The sequence below is a fragment of the Nymphalis io genome, chromosome 10, assembly GCF_905147045.1.
Source record: "Nymphalis io chromosome 10, ilAglIoxx1.1, whole genome shotgun sequence".
Taxonomy (NCBI): Eukaryota; Metazoa; Arthropoda; class Insecta; order Lepidoptera; family Nymphalidae; genus Nymphalis; species Nymphalis io.
The window spans coordinates 4,283,933-4,301,251 of record NC_065897.1 but is presented as its reverse complement, the minus strand read 5'-3'; the positions used below and the strand labels follow the sequence as shown (position 1 = coordinate 4,301,251).

The window sequence follows — 17,319 nt, the reverse complement described above, 5'->3', positions numbered from 1 at the left end:
CGTTTAAATTGATATGAACAATTTATTTGAGTAATTTGTATATATTGATATGATTTCTGTACAACTTTACACAGGTCATCAACTAGATTCAAGTCAACTAGATATTCTATGAGTATCTTTAAAGTAGGGCTGTGGCTTAATAATTTACAATATCCAAAAGCGTGAATGAAGCTGTACATTACACGTTTGATTTACATTATACATATTTAAATTTAATCTAAACTTAAATTATTTAAAATAACCTTAATACATCGTAGAATTGGAATATTACATACTAAGCGCTAAAGTTGATTCGCAACGGGCAATAACATTCTCTAACAGTAAAGTATTAATAATAGTACGAAACATTTAGACTAAGCGGAGGTTCTTAACACGTAAAACATATCACTATGTCTTTATACAAAATCAGTCTCCTACTATTTGTAATCCATCTCTGTATGTAAACAACCTATAAACCGACTAACCTTTAGTTAACTTGCAACGCAAAGGCAGTCACTGCGATATCGCATCGGACGTACGACATTGGACGTTTGAACAGAGCTCACAATACAAGATCTGACTGCCGCGGTAATACATTTTTTTTTTATTTCTTCATCAAATGCTAAATAATTATAAATTTCACAATAGCGAAATAATTCCAGTCACACGCCACGTTTCACAGCCTTACTACAGTCGTTCAAGCTCTCACACAGTTACAGTCGAGCCATCGGCATAGGAATGACAATTTAAAACAGCTACCATTTTACATAACTTATACAACGGCACATAATTCATACATCTAGAGAATTTTAAGGTGTAAATTTTAGTTACAAGTTATAATATGGTAAGATTTAAAATTATATTAAATAGATACTTACATATATTAAACGAAAAATAATTCGCGCATTTCTAAGAAGAATTAAACGATTATAATTATTAATTTATCGATAATTATATTTTTTTAATAATTCGTATTCACACGTAATTCATAAATAATTTCTAGAGCCTGTACAATAGGAATCTATATATTCGTTAATCTAAGTATGATGATGAATTTAATACGCGAAATAAAAGTTCGAAACGAGAAATTAACATAATGAACTCAATCAATTCAAGATGTGAAATTATCACAGATATTACCGGAGACGAAATACATACGAGGCCTCTCGCAAACACAGGGACGAAGGGAATCACGGGTCCTGCCACATAAATATAAAACGTGCACTAAAAGTTTCGGGCACGGCGCGGGGGGGGGACTAGGCGAGCGAGTCGTCGTCGAAGTCGTCGCGGGCGTGCACACTCTCGAAGTAGCGCTGCGGGCGGCCGGCCCACAGCTCGTCGTAGCGCAGCGAGTCGCGCAGCTCCAGCGCGAGGTTGCGCGGCGATTCGTAGGCGAGGTCAGCGGGCAGCGGGCGCAGGCGCGGGAACAGCGGCGCCAGGCGGCCCGCGCGCGCCACGTACTCCGCCGCCAGCGACACCGCCTCGCGCGCCTTCTGCGGACACGCACGTCTACACTCGCACTGTGTGACCAACTAATGCTTTCTAGTACCAATTCATTTTTAAATCATCACAAATGACTACTTGTGTTAAGTAAGACCCGAGGGATCCATTCACCTCGAATGTAATATGCTTGCTTGTTAGGGGGTATGATAAATTAATTCGTAGGTTAGTAGTTAGATTTTTTCTTAGTGTATATATTAAATATATTATAATTTTCTAAATAAGAAGATAAATAAAATTGCTTTTGTGTTAAAAGTAAAGTTAGTTATTAATTTTATTTTTTAATCCTATCCTATTACATTGCGTTCGTTTTTACAACGGCGTACAATTTTAAAGCCAATTAATATTAATAATACCACTTGATTAAAAAAATCATACAACTTTTAACTAAGTGAGTGACAAATTTCGAGTAGTGACGATATTGCCACGTCCCACGGCATGTATCTGTCATCAGTCATGTCAATTTTGTTGTGAGACCTTATTTTACGCAAAATAAAATAAATATTTTAAGATTAGTTCAGGCGATATTTGTTTCCCGCATTATATAATACAAATACTTAAAAATTACATAATTATGTTATATAGGCTAGTTGAATATTATTCGATGAGCCTATTAATACCTACAGGCTGTGTTAAGACATTTATTTTATTGTTACGTCACTAACTGCTTAAGATACTTGTTTTTACTTTTTGTAAATTTAAGTATTTTTTGTGTGAATGGTGCCTTCAATAGTGTTGCCCTAAACATGTGAATATCGATTTGCGTCATCAGTGCAATTTGAGCCAAGTGAATAGAGCGAAGAAGCGATATTTCGCTTTGTGATTAGCCAATTATTATCGTTATGCCACTATGTCAATTACTTTTAAAATAATATAATAATAAATCATAATAAACAAAAATAAATTAACTAACTACATAAATGTTAAAACACATATAATGGGTGCATGCTTTCTTTATCAGACTTATTGATCACGACTGACGGAAAGAGGTTGTTATCAGAGAAAACATGACTTTCTCACAAAATTTGACAAAATTTAAGGTTTTATATATATAAAAATAAAATAAAGACAAATGCTTTGGGATTGCTTAATTTATATTAAAATAGTGAAATTAAATTTTGTCACACTGACTTGATTAATTCATCTCTCAGTGAAACGTTTAAAACAATTTAGTGATCAAACTAATGTGTATAAAATAACATTGTGGATTAATGAACCAAACACAACCAAAATACGGTGAGCAAACACGCAACTAATCTACAGGAAAAACAAAAAATTACAAAACAGACCCATACCACATAAAGTTGTTGCACAGGGGATGGAACTGAAAACAAAAGTTTTTTGATAAATTAAGGTCTCCCCCAGACATCAACTTTTACAAAACACCTCTTATAATTTATGTGCTTCAATTTTTGTTGTATGACAGAGAAATTAAGACTAAAATAATAATAATTTAATTTTGATAATAATAGATATTTTTATAATATCGTCGTTCACCTCGAAGTTTACAGAAACAAAGTAATTCTCAAAGCGCTCATTAATGACATGGAACATTGCGGTTAACGGTGTAGTTAGTGGGAGATCGGTTAGTGACATGCTCCGTCTACTCTACCATTCGGTCCGAGTCCTACCGCTCGAGACGCGACCGGACCGTCGGAAATCATAGTCGGCGACGAGAAGCAAACGAAAGCAAACCAAAACTTACGATCGACATAATGGCATGAACTAGAGCGCGCCGCCCCCGGGACCGAACGATCACAGAACAGTTATTAGCGGGTGAGTCACTGATCGGGTGCACTGTCACACGGTGTCGGACGCCTACGAGTCCTTGAAGGAGAACCAGGCGTTCCAGAAGGAGCGCGTCGTGCGCACCTTGCTGTCGTGCGAGGGCGAGCGGCGCACGGGCACGGCGCACTTGGCGTCCTTGCGCGCCGCGCCGCCCGAGCGCGTGGACGCGGCCGAGCGCGCCGAGCGGCCCGAGTGCGCCGAGTGCGCCGACGGCGGGCGCGGCGGCGGGCGCGGCGCGGCGGCCTTGTGCGCCGAGTGCGTGTGGCGCGGGATGCGCGACGGCCGCGCGCGCGGCGTGTCGGCCGGCCGCGGCGACGCGGGCGCGGCCGGCGACGCGGGCGACGCGGGCGCCGGCAGCGCCAGCGGCTCCATGTCGCGCATGCTGCTGTGCGAGCGGCTCTGCTTGCCCTCGAGCTGCCGGACGCGCGCGCGAGCGCCCTCGAGCTCTATGCTCTTCTCCTCCAGCTGTCGAGTGGAGAGTTCCATCATCGTTAAAAGTTGTGTCCTCCTTATAGATAAGTTTTGTTACATCGAAGGAAATAATATAAGCATCCATCGTGCCAATCGTAAGGAACAAAAACAAGTATGACATAATTAATGCTACTTAAAAAAAAATCTTCGAACGATGTATCCTTGCGTAGGATTATCTCGTTGAGACGACATTTTGATATAAACTACATTTATTGTCACTAGATATTAATAATTGATATTCGTTATTTATAAAGAGTCAATTGTTCAATAAATATTCAAACAATTCGTAAAAGACAAATTGAATAATTTGTCATGACAATTGATATTTATACAGAATAAATTGTTACGCAACCTCAGCGTAGTGTGTGCAGTTACAATCTATTCAAGCTTGTGTTCTTTTTATTTTCAAAAATTAATTCTAAGCAGTACCACCTATTAATATAAACAAAGGACTTTAAATACGAAGACCTAAGCGATCAAAGTAAACATCTGCTTAGTTGCGTTAAGATAATTAAGTAAAGTTTAACATCTCTTACTCTGAACTTGAGGTCTTCGTTCTGGTCCCGTGCTCGCTCCAGCTTCTCCAGCAGCACAGTGCGGTGCGCCGCTTCTCGCCTTAACTTAGAACTGATCACCTGAAAATGCATAAATTAAAATTACATGTGATATTTTAACTACAATTTTTGTAGTGAAACAGGTTGAGGTTTAATAACAACAAATTGGCCTGAAGAGCAATTCGATACAGGGATCTCACACTAAGGTTGACCTTGTAATTATTCTTAGTGACGTAATTAAATAACAAAACAAGTTTATATCTTAGGAATTTATAGTTTTAATTTAGAATAAATATTATAGAAATAAGACAATTCAATAAATTATATTGAACTTTTAACGTGTTTGCTAAACATCTTGAGCAACAGTTGTTGCATGTTTAGTCCATAAAATAAAATATCAATTACGATAAACATAATTTCAACATTATTTTTTTATTATTTTACAATCTATATGACCTCTCGATAATGAAGATCCATGAATATGCAAAACGCATTAGGAATTCAAAGGGCATCGACAGAGAGGAAACCTTGGGGTTATGAAATTTATTTCTAAACGAATGACGAATGTGAACTGCGTTTTTGCGCTGATATTGCATACATATGATATCTGGCAACTGTTTTGCCGCGAATGTAGTCTTTGCTCATCTTACGCAACAAGTATCATTAGGAAGAAAATCAATATGACAAAGACGTGACTTAATCTTATTTAAAAAAAAAAAACGATAAAAGTTTTTTAATTTTTTTTTTACAGGAAATAGTTTAACAATACATCATCATCATTTCAACCGAAAGACGTCCACTGCTGAACAAAGGCCTCCCCCAAGGATTTTTACACTATACACTTTTTGGTTTTTTCTTCGATTTAGTCTTTGGTTATCTCTTACTAAATAGAGAAGAATAAAGTTTATAATTCAGTTGTTAGGAAATGTTCAACGATGAAATTTTATGTTTATTATTTCGATACCAAAAGAAATATTTTTTTTAGAATTCATATAGGTACTCATTATTGCTATTTTAAGTAAAATATGAAGATAAGACAGACGAGTTTTAGTGGAAGGTTAATTTTTGGCGATTGTCGAACGACTTGGCCACACTTCATTAGTTTTACCGTCCCTCGTAATTCTGCCGAAATTTACGTTACGTCAGCTAGTTAAGAGAGCTTTCGTAAGTGTAACAAGCAGTTTAATCACTGACAAATTGCACTTACAGTTTTACCTCATTTGTTCCGCAATATAATTCACCTAGAATTACAAGGGCAAAGAATGGAGAAATAATATATATGTTTATTCATTAAAAAGTAAAAGTAATACTAATTAAAAGACAATAGATAAAATCGTTAGTCATATATATATATATAGATATTTTCTTGAATGATTATCAAGTTTTGATGTCCATATTAGAGACGGGTCTCGTGGTTCAAGGAGAGAAAGTTAAGAAACCAATAAAATTATACAATATATATATATCTTATATGTAAAGAAGACATGACTCATTATTGTTATTGGTATAGAGCTTTTAAATACGCAAATAATTCATTATTATATGGTACCGGTGACTTGCAAAACTAAATACTTAATAAATATTACTGTGTTATATAATTTGTCTCGTAAGTTTCATACTTTAAATCATTCTAAACAAATTAAGTTAAAGTTCTTATTAATGAAAACATTAAAGTTCTTATCGCACCAACCTGATTTTGAACGGTGGATATGAGCAGTTGTCGTTGAAGTTCGACGGGATTACTCTCGAGGAGAATCGCAGCGAACTTCTTCGAGTCCGGGGTCGGAACGCGCGGCGGTCGAGATGGCGTGTCCAGAGCATTGTCCAGTCGTCCGAGCGGGGTGGTGGCGGCAGGTGGTGGGCTGACAGCCGCAGCAGCTTCCAGCTGAGCTGCATGCGCGAGTAACGCGTCTCTCTCGGTGCGTAACCGGACCAAATCCGTGCAGTTCCCACATCCAGTGGACAATGCTCGTGCAAAGGATTCCTCTGCTGTTTCCGATGGTCTTTCGTCGAGTTCACCTCGTAATAATTCAGCTTCGTCCCGTAATCGAACACCTTTTCGCTGTATAACATCGAGAAGTGCCCAGAGTTCATCTTCGAGGGGGCGAGAGCGAGATGCGGAAGCGGACGCAGAGGCCGAGGAGTGGGCGTCTTTGCCACAAGATGTTTCCGTACTGAAACCGGAATCCTGAACTGATGGCTGCGGTTTTGTCCTCGCTGTATCTCCACTGCCTCCGGCGAGCTTACGTCGCACACGCACTCCGGGTTCCCAGTCCCTACGTGTACCGCTCGCCGGTGTCGATGGCGCCATCTTAGAGCGCAAGTTCGGGAATGTCTCGATGACGAGATCGCGAAATTCGAGTAATGCTCCGACCTCATTCTGGAGTTCCTGAAATTTATCGTTCCAGATTAAGATAAAGAATGACAAAAACACATTATACATTTTTACACTTACATTACAATTTTTGTAATTAATAAATTTTCAATGAAAACCAAATACCGAGATGGCCCATTGATAGTAACACTTGAATCTTAATCAAAGAATGTGGGTTTGAACCCGGACAAGTCCCTCTAAATTTCCATGTGCTTAATTTGTGTTTATAATCCACCTCATGCACAGCGGAGAAGAAAAACAACGTTAGGAAGAAATATCTGCAACATGTGTATACACCTACCCGCAATGAAGCAAGTTGATGGAATAGGCTTCAAAGCTTCTACCCAAAAAAACAGGAAGCCTAAGCCCAGCAGTGTAACCTTTACAGGCATTTATTTTCATTGAAATCATGCAAAATGTTTTTTAATGCTTAATTACCTGTAGAGCTACGAGAGACTTAGCCTGCTCCGAGATGAGGTAGTCAAAGGGTCCAGGAGGCGAGCGCAGCTGCAGGCACTCCATGCCTGAGCCACCAGAACCTCCGCTGGCGCTGTCTGCACCGCCCGTCTATAAAATAAATGAAAAATATTTAAACAAAAAAATTGGTTGCTTAATATAAAACTATGTAAGAGTAAATTTTACATTTATAAGACATAATATATATTCTTTTTAACGATAATTCAACGTTTATAATAATGACCATTAATAAAATAAAACAAAAGTTGAAAAGTTCTTACAAGTATCAATTGTCACACGAAATATTTCGTACTTAAATAAATTAGCGCAATCAAATAGTGTTTAATTATCCGTACGCGTAACGTTGAGTGGCAATTCACGATTTTCCATTAAGTGACTGTCACTCGTGATTACCAATCAGTGGTTACGTTGGATTTGTTCAAAAGGGAATCAAGGGCTACGACACGTATTCGCATACCATGAATAAAACACATTGTTGGGTAATAATAAGACTGTGAATTGAATTCGAATGAGGAATTTATAAATTAGATGTCAATTAGCATTTCAGATGAGAACATAAACGCAAATAGAGACATATTTTTATTTTTTTAAAGTAAAAAATATCTGTCATTGTTGAGAAGTTAAGCTGAATGAATAGGCCATGACATGTCAAAATATTACTTTTTTAATTGAACTCTATTTATGATAAAGATTAGACTTCCATATATTCAGAGATAAAATAACTAAGCCAAAGAAATGTTATAAAAAGTTAAAAATGATATTTTATTGATAACTACAAATAAAAATCTGTTAATCTAGTAGATTGCATTAAAAATACTAGCGATAAGACTATTTCTCAACGGTTATGGAGGGAAATTGTAACAATCAACGTTGAAATAATAAAACGTAATTTGAATATGAAACATAATATATATTTCAAAAATGTAAATGATATAAAATTTGGTAAATATAATGATTACATATCATAAATATTATGGATATTCAAATTATCTACGTTAATTTTATTAATAAAATTTCTTAATTACTTTATTATATTTAAAATGTACATCATCACGTTAATTTATTTAGATTTTCTTTTGTATTTATAATTTATACAAGTAAAGTTTTAATTTCAATAAAATTGAATATATGTACGATGTTCATATATACTTATCATTTATTGGAAATTCGATGCGTTTTGCGGTTGTAAAATAGTATATTTTATAAGAGCTCTTGTTTCTTTGATAACGAAGGTACTTGAAGCTGTGTCATCGCTCATACTTTACACGAGATCTAGAGCAAATAGAAACGAGGTTATCAAATGTAACGTCAGATGTTTATAAGAAGTTATACGAGTTTCGAATATAACATGTGTTGAGTAATATAAGATTAATTTCAAATTCATATTATATGCAAAAAATATATTAAACCCTAGCTAGTGCTCGGTATGCTTTGATATACGCAGTTTTTTTGTAAACAATTATCTGATACGACTCCCGCGCGTTAAGCCCTCACTTGAGTAACAACGACCATACAAATCAACCAGATCAGATACGTGAACGCATAGAAAAAAAAGTATTAATATATATATGTATAGTAGTCTTATTATAATTATAGCAACAAATTTTAATATAAAGTATGGGCCATCATAGAGATTGTTAGACTTGAGACTTGCTTCCTGAACAGGGAAGCTTACTTTGAGGTAAGTAGGCGCCTTTCAAGGGGGAAACTTCTCTCACAGTTTTGAAGAGTTATAGACAGAAGTAATTAACGTTTACTAATGGTTGCGATATCGATTTATAACAATAAATATCGATACTAGTAAAAGGACTTTAAAAATCCATCAAAGGGCAAAGTCTACACGAATAATCTGATATGGGAAGTGCGGCTACACCATTTTAAAACTTTAAATGATCACCCAATTACTTCGTTACAATTTAACTATAAATAAAAGATTCGTAAAAACTAGTTTAAGAGCAGAAGTAGCGTTATCATCAAACAATATTCCGCTATAAATAAACGTAGAACCGATATCTTCTGATAGCGCAGCTTACAAATGTCGATGTCAGTAAAGTGCTGATAGCATTAGCTCTGTCAATTTATGTGATAAGCACTGTTCAAATTTCCACTGATAAAGATTTTTTTGTTATTTTGAAATACGCGAGCTATCTATCTTATGCGTTATCTACGAAATATATATACGATGAGTAATTTTTGATTTATAAGATTAGTTGAGACATTTTTGCTTTTGATAACATTTTTTTTTTCTTAACGCGTGATGTTCAATGATGTCTATTGCTCTGTTTATATATATATATATTTATCAAAATAGATGTACATAGGTTTTGCAATTTGAGTGAACCAGTGTAATTAATGGCTTTAAATTCTCAGGGACCAGTATACCAAAGAGAGAGAGGGAGAGTATACCAGACACAATAGCTATGTAATGCTTTTTCGCGATTATCTTCTATTCAATACAATATACTGTCACATTCATTTGATGCGTTGTTTGTCAATCGTCAGTATTTTGTAGTTTCACTTTCTATTGCGCCACTCGGCCCCAGCCACTGTGTTATTATAATAATTTACTAATGCGATTCGACATTAAGCCGAGCACCATTCGCATACAAACGGAACTGCCGCCAGTCAATTGTTTATTTTCACTGCGACATAACCACTTTGAAATAGCGAGACTTAATGTGTTTATAACATGACATAATCTACATATATATTTATTAAAATTAATCGTGAGTTTCGTAGTTATCAATTTTGGTCTGCCTATCATCCACAAATCACGCAGAAATTGACTTAACTAGTCATAAGTATTTATCATGAAATAGTCGGGGAATCTCTCTTGACCGATATTATTCCCAATTCATTGCCTTTTCTTCTTTAAAATTTAAAGTTGGAAGAGTTGTTAATAAGATTAAAATCGTACCATATAATGATTTAATAAATACATCAGCATTAAAAATGACAATAGACTACGACTTAAATATGATGAGCTGAAGCTTTAAAAGTCAAAATGTTGAGTATTTCATTCGAAAAGTAAGATTACCTTAACATCTATGGCACGCACCATCAAAACAATTGGACGCATTTCGTGCACACGCGATACCAGCAAGCAATGATTATATCACAGTTGATGGGGCTACTATTTACTGCAGACGCGCGACGGAACGAAATTTGTTTCACATTCGACAATAACGAATTCATTACCTTAAATTAAACATAGGTATTTCCTTAGTGCTAAAAATACTTGGTAGTATAAATTTTACTGACTACATAGTACTAGATTTCTATATTATCTTTGAAAAAACTCGTCATTCCTAAATCCATATGATAAACAATGTTTTATTGTGTGTTTGTTTTGGAAACTTTCACATAATAAAATAAAATCCTCTAAGCCACAGTGGACAACTGTGACCTCAAGTCGAAGCCTTTTCTTTAAGATTAGAGGAGGTTTGCCCGGCAGTGAGATATTTATGGCTTGTTATTTTTTTCACATTACACAACTTAAAAGTTTCATAGCGGCATATTGTATGTGAGCAGTTTATTATTCATTAATTTAAAATTACATAACATCTTAATTTACTAAACTTTAGAATTTTACTACTTGTTTGTAGAATAATTATTTCATAATCATTTTGTTTACTAAAAAATTAAACATTGTTTATAATAACGTATTTGACATCGGTTGGGGTAAATAAAAAGAAACATTAATAATTAGCATAACTTTACCAAGAGACTAACCTTCTCTTTCTGCAGTCCGTTTAACTAATTTGACTTTAATCTTAAAGGTCATTGGTCGGTGGCAGTCGATGACGCACTATGCGACCAATGAGCTTTTAGAGTGAAGCCAAAACAGTTCACCTGACGTTGATTAGCATTTCAAAACTGGTGGTAAATGTAAAATAAAAAAATAAGAATTGTAACGATTCCTATCGTTAAAAACCTTGTTTACTTATTCTTACATAATTTGTTCTCAATAAGTGAAATAATAAATGAAATAGATAACAAAGTCACATTTTGCTAAAAAAAATATGTAAATATTTTGTTATTGAGGACGAGGTGTTCTATCTCAAGACGAGCGGTATCAGACGCACTTCAATACAATAGGATATGAACAAAGATAAACGATACCAAACTTATGAAAACAACAAAAATTACAGATATATTATATTTTCACAGCAGATTCTATTTCATAATGATATTTTACACTTATTTATAACCTTTTTTTGCGCAATTGAAATCTATCTGAGTATAATAATATTTTTTTACTGTAAAAGTATAAATAGCTAGGTTCGTAGTTGCTCCCTGCATTTTACAAGATGGGTCTTGTAAAAATATTGGTGATTTCTTTGATACACTTTATTGATGAGAAAACAGATAGAGGTCATTATTTTTTTTAGTATTTGATTAAAAAGTTTAGTGAATTATTATTTTTTGAAAACGTTTCATTTTATATTAACCAAAGTAATAAATTTAAATCTCATAATAAAAAACATTATTAAACAGGGAACTTTTTTTGATTGACATTCATTGAAGAGATTGACAGAACGAATCATACCAATATTATAAAGTGGTCTTATTTATACCTTTTGGATCCACACCGAATGTTGAAATTATTAATTTATTATAAATATATTTTGATAAAATCATATCTGTGTTGAGTCCGATCCCGTTATATTAAGTCAAATACGAACATACACTTAAGACATAAAGTAATAATAACACACTAAACAACCGTCTACATAGTTACAACCGTGCTTCATAATTAAAGGCGTCCCCAACAATTACACGGAGCAGTCACTGTAACTTCGCCATGGTAGTTATTTGCATAGTCACAAGTAGGACGTAGAACGAGCATCATATAATACACTTATATACCATTAATAATTTATTCACCCGTATTTACATACAATTCCAAGTCGCTTCACCTGCGTTCGCATTCAAATTGATGCATGTTATATGGGCATTCTTTTTAAACATATTCAATGTGTTTTTTTACGAGCATCTCGAAAAATTACGCAACTAAATTTATCAAACGTTTTATTTTCTTAAATATTATGATAAACTACTGTTTTCTGTTTATAATTCATTTCGGGGAAGGAAAACATCGTGAAGTAATCTGCAAGGTTTGATGAAAATTCCAGCCAAGCAGTATCTGTTGGCGGTAGGAGAATATCGTTTCGACAGATGCATCAGTTATTTGATACGTGAGTGTGACAGCGTAATTGTATATAAAATTTTTGCCTGTGTATGTAAAACCTGTTTCTATTTTTGGTGTGTGTTGTCGATTTAATTAATAGTTATACACTTTATCGTTCACCATATTTAAAGCAATTATAAACACACAGGCAAGAGCAGCAAGATGTAGAAAAGCGAACAGCTTCAGACTAATATCTCTTACAATGACAATGTCTATAGGCGGTTGTGACCACTTTCCATCTGGTGGCTCATTTGCTTTTTTATTTAAATATAATAACACATATAAATAGCTACATAACTTTATATAATAATGGAAAACGTCGTTTAGTAATATAAATTCATTTTAATCATTACAAAATTATTGTTTCATGGCTTTTTCATGGCATTGAATATGTATTATAAATAAAAATCTATTCCGTATTAGCGAGGTCTCTTATTTATGAAGACTTAACAATAATCACGCTTATCATTGGAATATATAAGCAAGATGAGATATACAATAGTCATGTCTCGCTACGCATTGTTTGAAATGCTAATGCAACTATTATATATTAGTGGTTAGATTATTGCGGTCGTTTAAATAATATATTTAAACGGGTAATTCGTAATTATTTTTAGTACCGTTTCACACAATTACTTCGGCAGTTACTCTGCCTTTCTAACCGGAATTCCTAAATATTTCGTTAAATAATAATCAATAACTAAATTATATTCAATTCTGTAAAAACTTATATCACTATGTTTTATGTAATACGTCATTGATTCAATAAAGGCTTCAAACACATAAATAGCAACAAATACCAATGGAGTGCAAATTTCAAACGGCGTAAACGACATTACAGTCTTAGACACTTTTGAACAATCTTAGTCAGGTAATTAACCGTGTAAAGGAACGTAGCGATTTTACTTATGAAACCAAATAATCAATATAACCGCGCTCTCTTCGTTTGATGCTCAATGAGACCTGATATTACGATATCGAAATATCTAGATTGTATACAAATAATAAAATACCTTTATGATGAATTATCATCCGTCTAGTTTGAGAAATATAATTAAATGAACCTATATCACATGAATAAAGTATTATTTTTAACCACAACTTCCATTGACGTCTGATTTAACCGCAGAGCGATCATATTTTTCGTTGTAATGCTAACATTCGATATTATTAATTATTTACGTTTTGAACTAAATAAAATATTTTAATCCATCTGACTGAACGCTTTCAGAGACAATATTTTTGAGTATTTGTTTATATGGATGCCCTTGCTGGTAGGGCTTTGTGTCGTCACCATATAGTCGCTGCGAACTATAACAATTTTAATTGGTGCTAGGACTTTGTGCAAGGCAGTCAGGGCGGTACCTTCCACCCACTCATCACATATTGTACCTCAAACAATAATACTTAGTATCGTTGTGTTCCGGTTTGAAGGATGAGTGAGCCAGTACAGGCACAAGGGACATAACACCTGAGATTTTTTTTTTACTTAATTAGGAATGGTTTATATTTTTACTGTGCCAATGTCTATCGGCGACGGTGAACATTTACCATCTTATAAAATAAAAAAAAAATATGTTAAAAGTGAAGAAAAAACCACTTATAAGCGTTGCGTAGCAACTGTTTAGCTGAACAATGATTTCGCTCTTTCTGTCATTATTGATTTGACATTTGAAAGAAGAAGACACAGCATTGTTTAACTAATCACCCGCTAAACGATTATAAGTAGGGCTCTTAATTATTAATTTAACAGGTAACGACAAAAAAAAGCTTGAAAAATATGATCGATTTTATAGTTGTTAATTGCATTCCTCACGAGCAAATAACTATACAATATTATATATTATATTATATAGAATAAAAACTTCGTGCATTTAAACGACATCCAATATGAAAACAATTTTGCAAGACTTTCGCGACATTAGTGTTTTTACAAGTATAATGACGTCGTGTCCGTTATATTCATCTCAAGTTATATTCAATCTCAAACCGTATCATTACGCTTAGAAATCAATAAACATATTAATGTTCGAATATATCAACACAATAACCATAAGCGATTAATTAAACATGAAAGCGCAATTAATATAATGGAAATTCCTTCTGAAAGTTTGATTTAAGCGTTAATTTATGTGAACGTATGATTGATACATTAAGAAAACAAAGCGTTCACAACGTATTATCGCTGTCGAAAGTCACTAATTAGTTCGGAAAAAGGAAAATTTACAAACTGTTTGATGAAACTATTGTTGCCGTTGTCTTACTGTTTGTTTGTTCATTGATGAATTGCGGTCCTTTAACTCTCTCTATCTCTCTTTATCCCCGAAACTTTCGCTCTTGCAAACATGGAACGTAAATATTAAATTCGAATTCTTAATACCGACTTTAGTATTTTACTTCAAAATTATGTAACACACCATTTTCATATAATTATACATGTATTTGTAATATTTAAAAAAAAAATTAAGAAATATTATATTCATTAAAATTATACCGTGATGACGTTTTAACACTTATACGAAATTCTTCTTACATTACACAATTACTAAACCTAAATACGGACATACATAACGCAATGCCAAGAAAACTAAGCACAATTTCGAGGCGTGAATCCTATTCCGTAATCTATAATTTGCGGGTCAAGCCACTCAAAAATGTATCTCGCGTGAGCCAGTCAAACAAAACCGTTATGAGCGATTCACCACCGGCGTGTGTGTAAAAATACTTAATTTGACAGCTAATCATTTACTCTACATATGTTTTGACAAGTGAAACGTTTACTATAATCTAAACCTTGTTATATTTCAAATTTTAAAGGAACATAATTCGTACAGCAGCGTTAGGTTTGAATAAAAATTACTAGCGTCATTGAGCATTTTAAATTCCAAATGCACTAACGAGTTTTTTTTCGCATCGTTATTTCTGGTTTCAAAGATAAATGTTTGTTTTTTCATGTTCGAGTATATTCTCTGTAGTACACAGTTAGAGAATATAGAATCCTAAAGTTGTTAGGTATGTCATTTATATAAAGAAGACTTAAATAATTGAGTACTGCGACAGCGGGTGTTTCATGAGATAACCCTTTTTAAAACTGACCTACTTTTATCTTTTAAATATAAAAAGATCCTTTAAATTGTAAAGAAAAGTTAACAATGTTAAAGAACTTGCTCTGACAATTGAGTAGAAAGGTTTCCAGGAAACAAGGGCGCTTTTGATAATGATCTCGCTCACCTTACCTTCCTGTAAGTAGATCCGGTTAAAACTTTACTAAGAGATCTCTTAATATTTTCAAAGACGAATTGTGTTGACAATTCCAATAATACTACAACACTAGAAATAATTTCAAAACAAGAATTGGATCGAGATTTCATCCCTATTTATTTTCGAATTTTTAAAGACGACAAATATTTAAACCATAATTAAGGTCGACGCTTAAGAGAGTGCTTTTAATGTCACTTCCGACCTGTTATGAAGTTCCTTTAATATAAAACAAAGAGCATCAGTTTAGATATAACAAGCACCAACAGACAACGGTGACTCGACCTGTCAAGAACATTAATTTTTCGTTCCGATATAATTTAATATAAAACATTTTGAAATTGAATATCAAAAAATACGATTCATAATTATAATAACACGTCGTCATCTAAATACGAAAAAATAGGAAACAGGGTATTATATTCGAGTATATGTTCATAAAAACAAGACTAGACACAAAAAACGTACTGTAATTTTATCGTACAATTTTGTCTATTATGTTGAGGCCGAACGAACGTTCGACAACATTTATTTAATGCGTCCGTGACATTCGCACATGCCAATTTAGGTTTTATTTCATTTCAAACCCACGGTTTTTTCTACTAAAATCGTATGAAAGGTATTTAAACTTAATTAGATAGTTGAAGACAACGCCAAAAGACATATTATTATGTCAGTTCTAAATATTTAGTTTTTCTGTGAATGTTTTGCTTTATATAGGAACCTATAAAATTTCCAATATTATACTTTAACCATTTTGAGATAACTCCTACAATATTACTTTTTTTAATTGCTTTGTTTTACATATATTTTGTAATGACGTAACAACTGATTGTTATCGATACATCGATCCGACCACACATTTTATCCGACCATACGATTCGTTTATAACCAAATACAGACGATATATTTATGTAAAAATAATTAAAATAATATTAGGAGTATAATAATAAAAATAACAATATTTTTGAATTATATTTAATTTAATATTTAGGTAGACAGCAGTACAGTTATTTCAGGGATAGTTTCGTCACAAGTATAAAATAGTTTTATAACTTCACAAATGCACTAACTATGTAACACATTGCGAGTGTTAACTTAAACAGCCGTAAGCAAATAAAAATAAAGAAACATCGGTCCATCTGCCATGTGCATGAATAAAGTTAACTTATTTATAGATATACCCGATGTTCAAGATAAAAATAAACTTTAAAATTGAAACTGTGTAATTTTTCAATGAATATAAAATAAAGAAAAAGCATACTTTCATTGTATTCTTGTTAAAGAAAATAACAGTACACAGTAAAGATTCGTAGAAACGAACACCTTTAATTCATGATACAAGAAAACCTCTAGAGCTTCTGAATCGGAGATCTGAACGACGCAAGATATGAAGGTCAATGTTACAACAAAAGTACAAGTTTCATATTCCGCATCGCAATATCGAAAGTCGAAATCATTATAATATCTACCAACCGCCGATTGGAGGAGAATCAAAGGAAAAATAACAAGATATCTTATATAGATGACATCATATTGCCGCTTACAGCCCATAGTGGTTTATAAGTATCGGTTTATTCACGAATTGTTCAACCGCCTGTATGTTAATATATGTATATAAATAAATATGATATTCCAGTACTTAAAGTTGCTATAATTTAAGAGAAGAATTAAGATTCTCGACGAAGAATTAGCGAACAATTGACGAAAAAAAGGACCAACATACC

At 33.7% G+C, this 17,319-nt stretch overlaps 1 protein-coding gene across 6 annotated transcripts in view; it reads right to left on the bottom strand.

The window, feature by feature from the left end:
• Positions 1-2: 2 nt before the first annotated feature.
• Positions 3-17,319, bottom strand: part of LOC126771284 (translation initiation factor IF-2) — a 78,551-nt gene continuing 61,234 nt past the window's right edge. For 2 of the 6 annotated variants that reach the window (XM_050491083.1, XM_050491084.1), the window contains exons 2-6: positions 7,105-7,233; positions 5,983-6,681; positions 4,275-4,373; positions 3,352-3,732; positions 3-1,472 (exon numbers count right to left, since the gene is read on the bottom strand). In XM_050491083.1, the coding sequence (XP_050347040.1) occupies positions 1,236-1,472; positions 3,352-3,732; positions 4,275-4,373; positions 5,983-6,681; positions 7,105-7,233 (1,545 nt within the window). In that variant the 3' untranslated portion in view covers positions 3-1,235. Of the gene's footprint in view, positions 2,804-3,184; positions 3,733-4,274; positions 4,374-5,982; positions 6,682-7,104; positions 7,234-17,319 lie in introns of all 6 variants that reach the window. The other 4 variants (XR_007669522.1, XR_007669523.1, XR_007669524.1 and 1 more) reach the window with 4 other exon arrangements.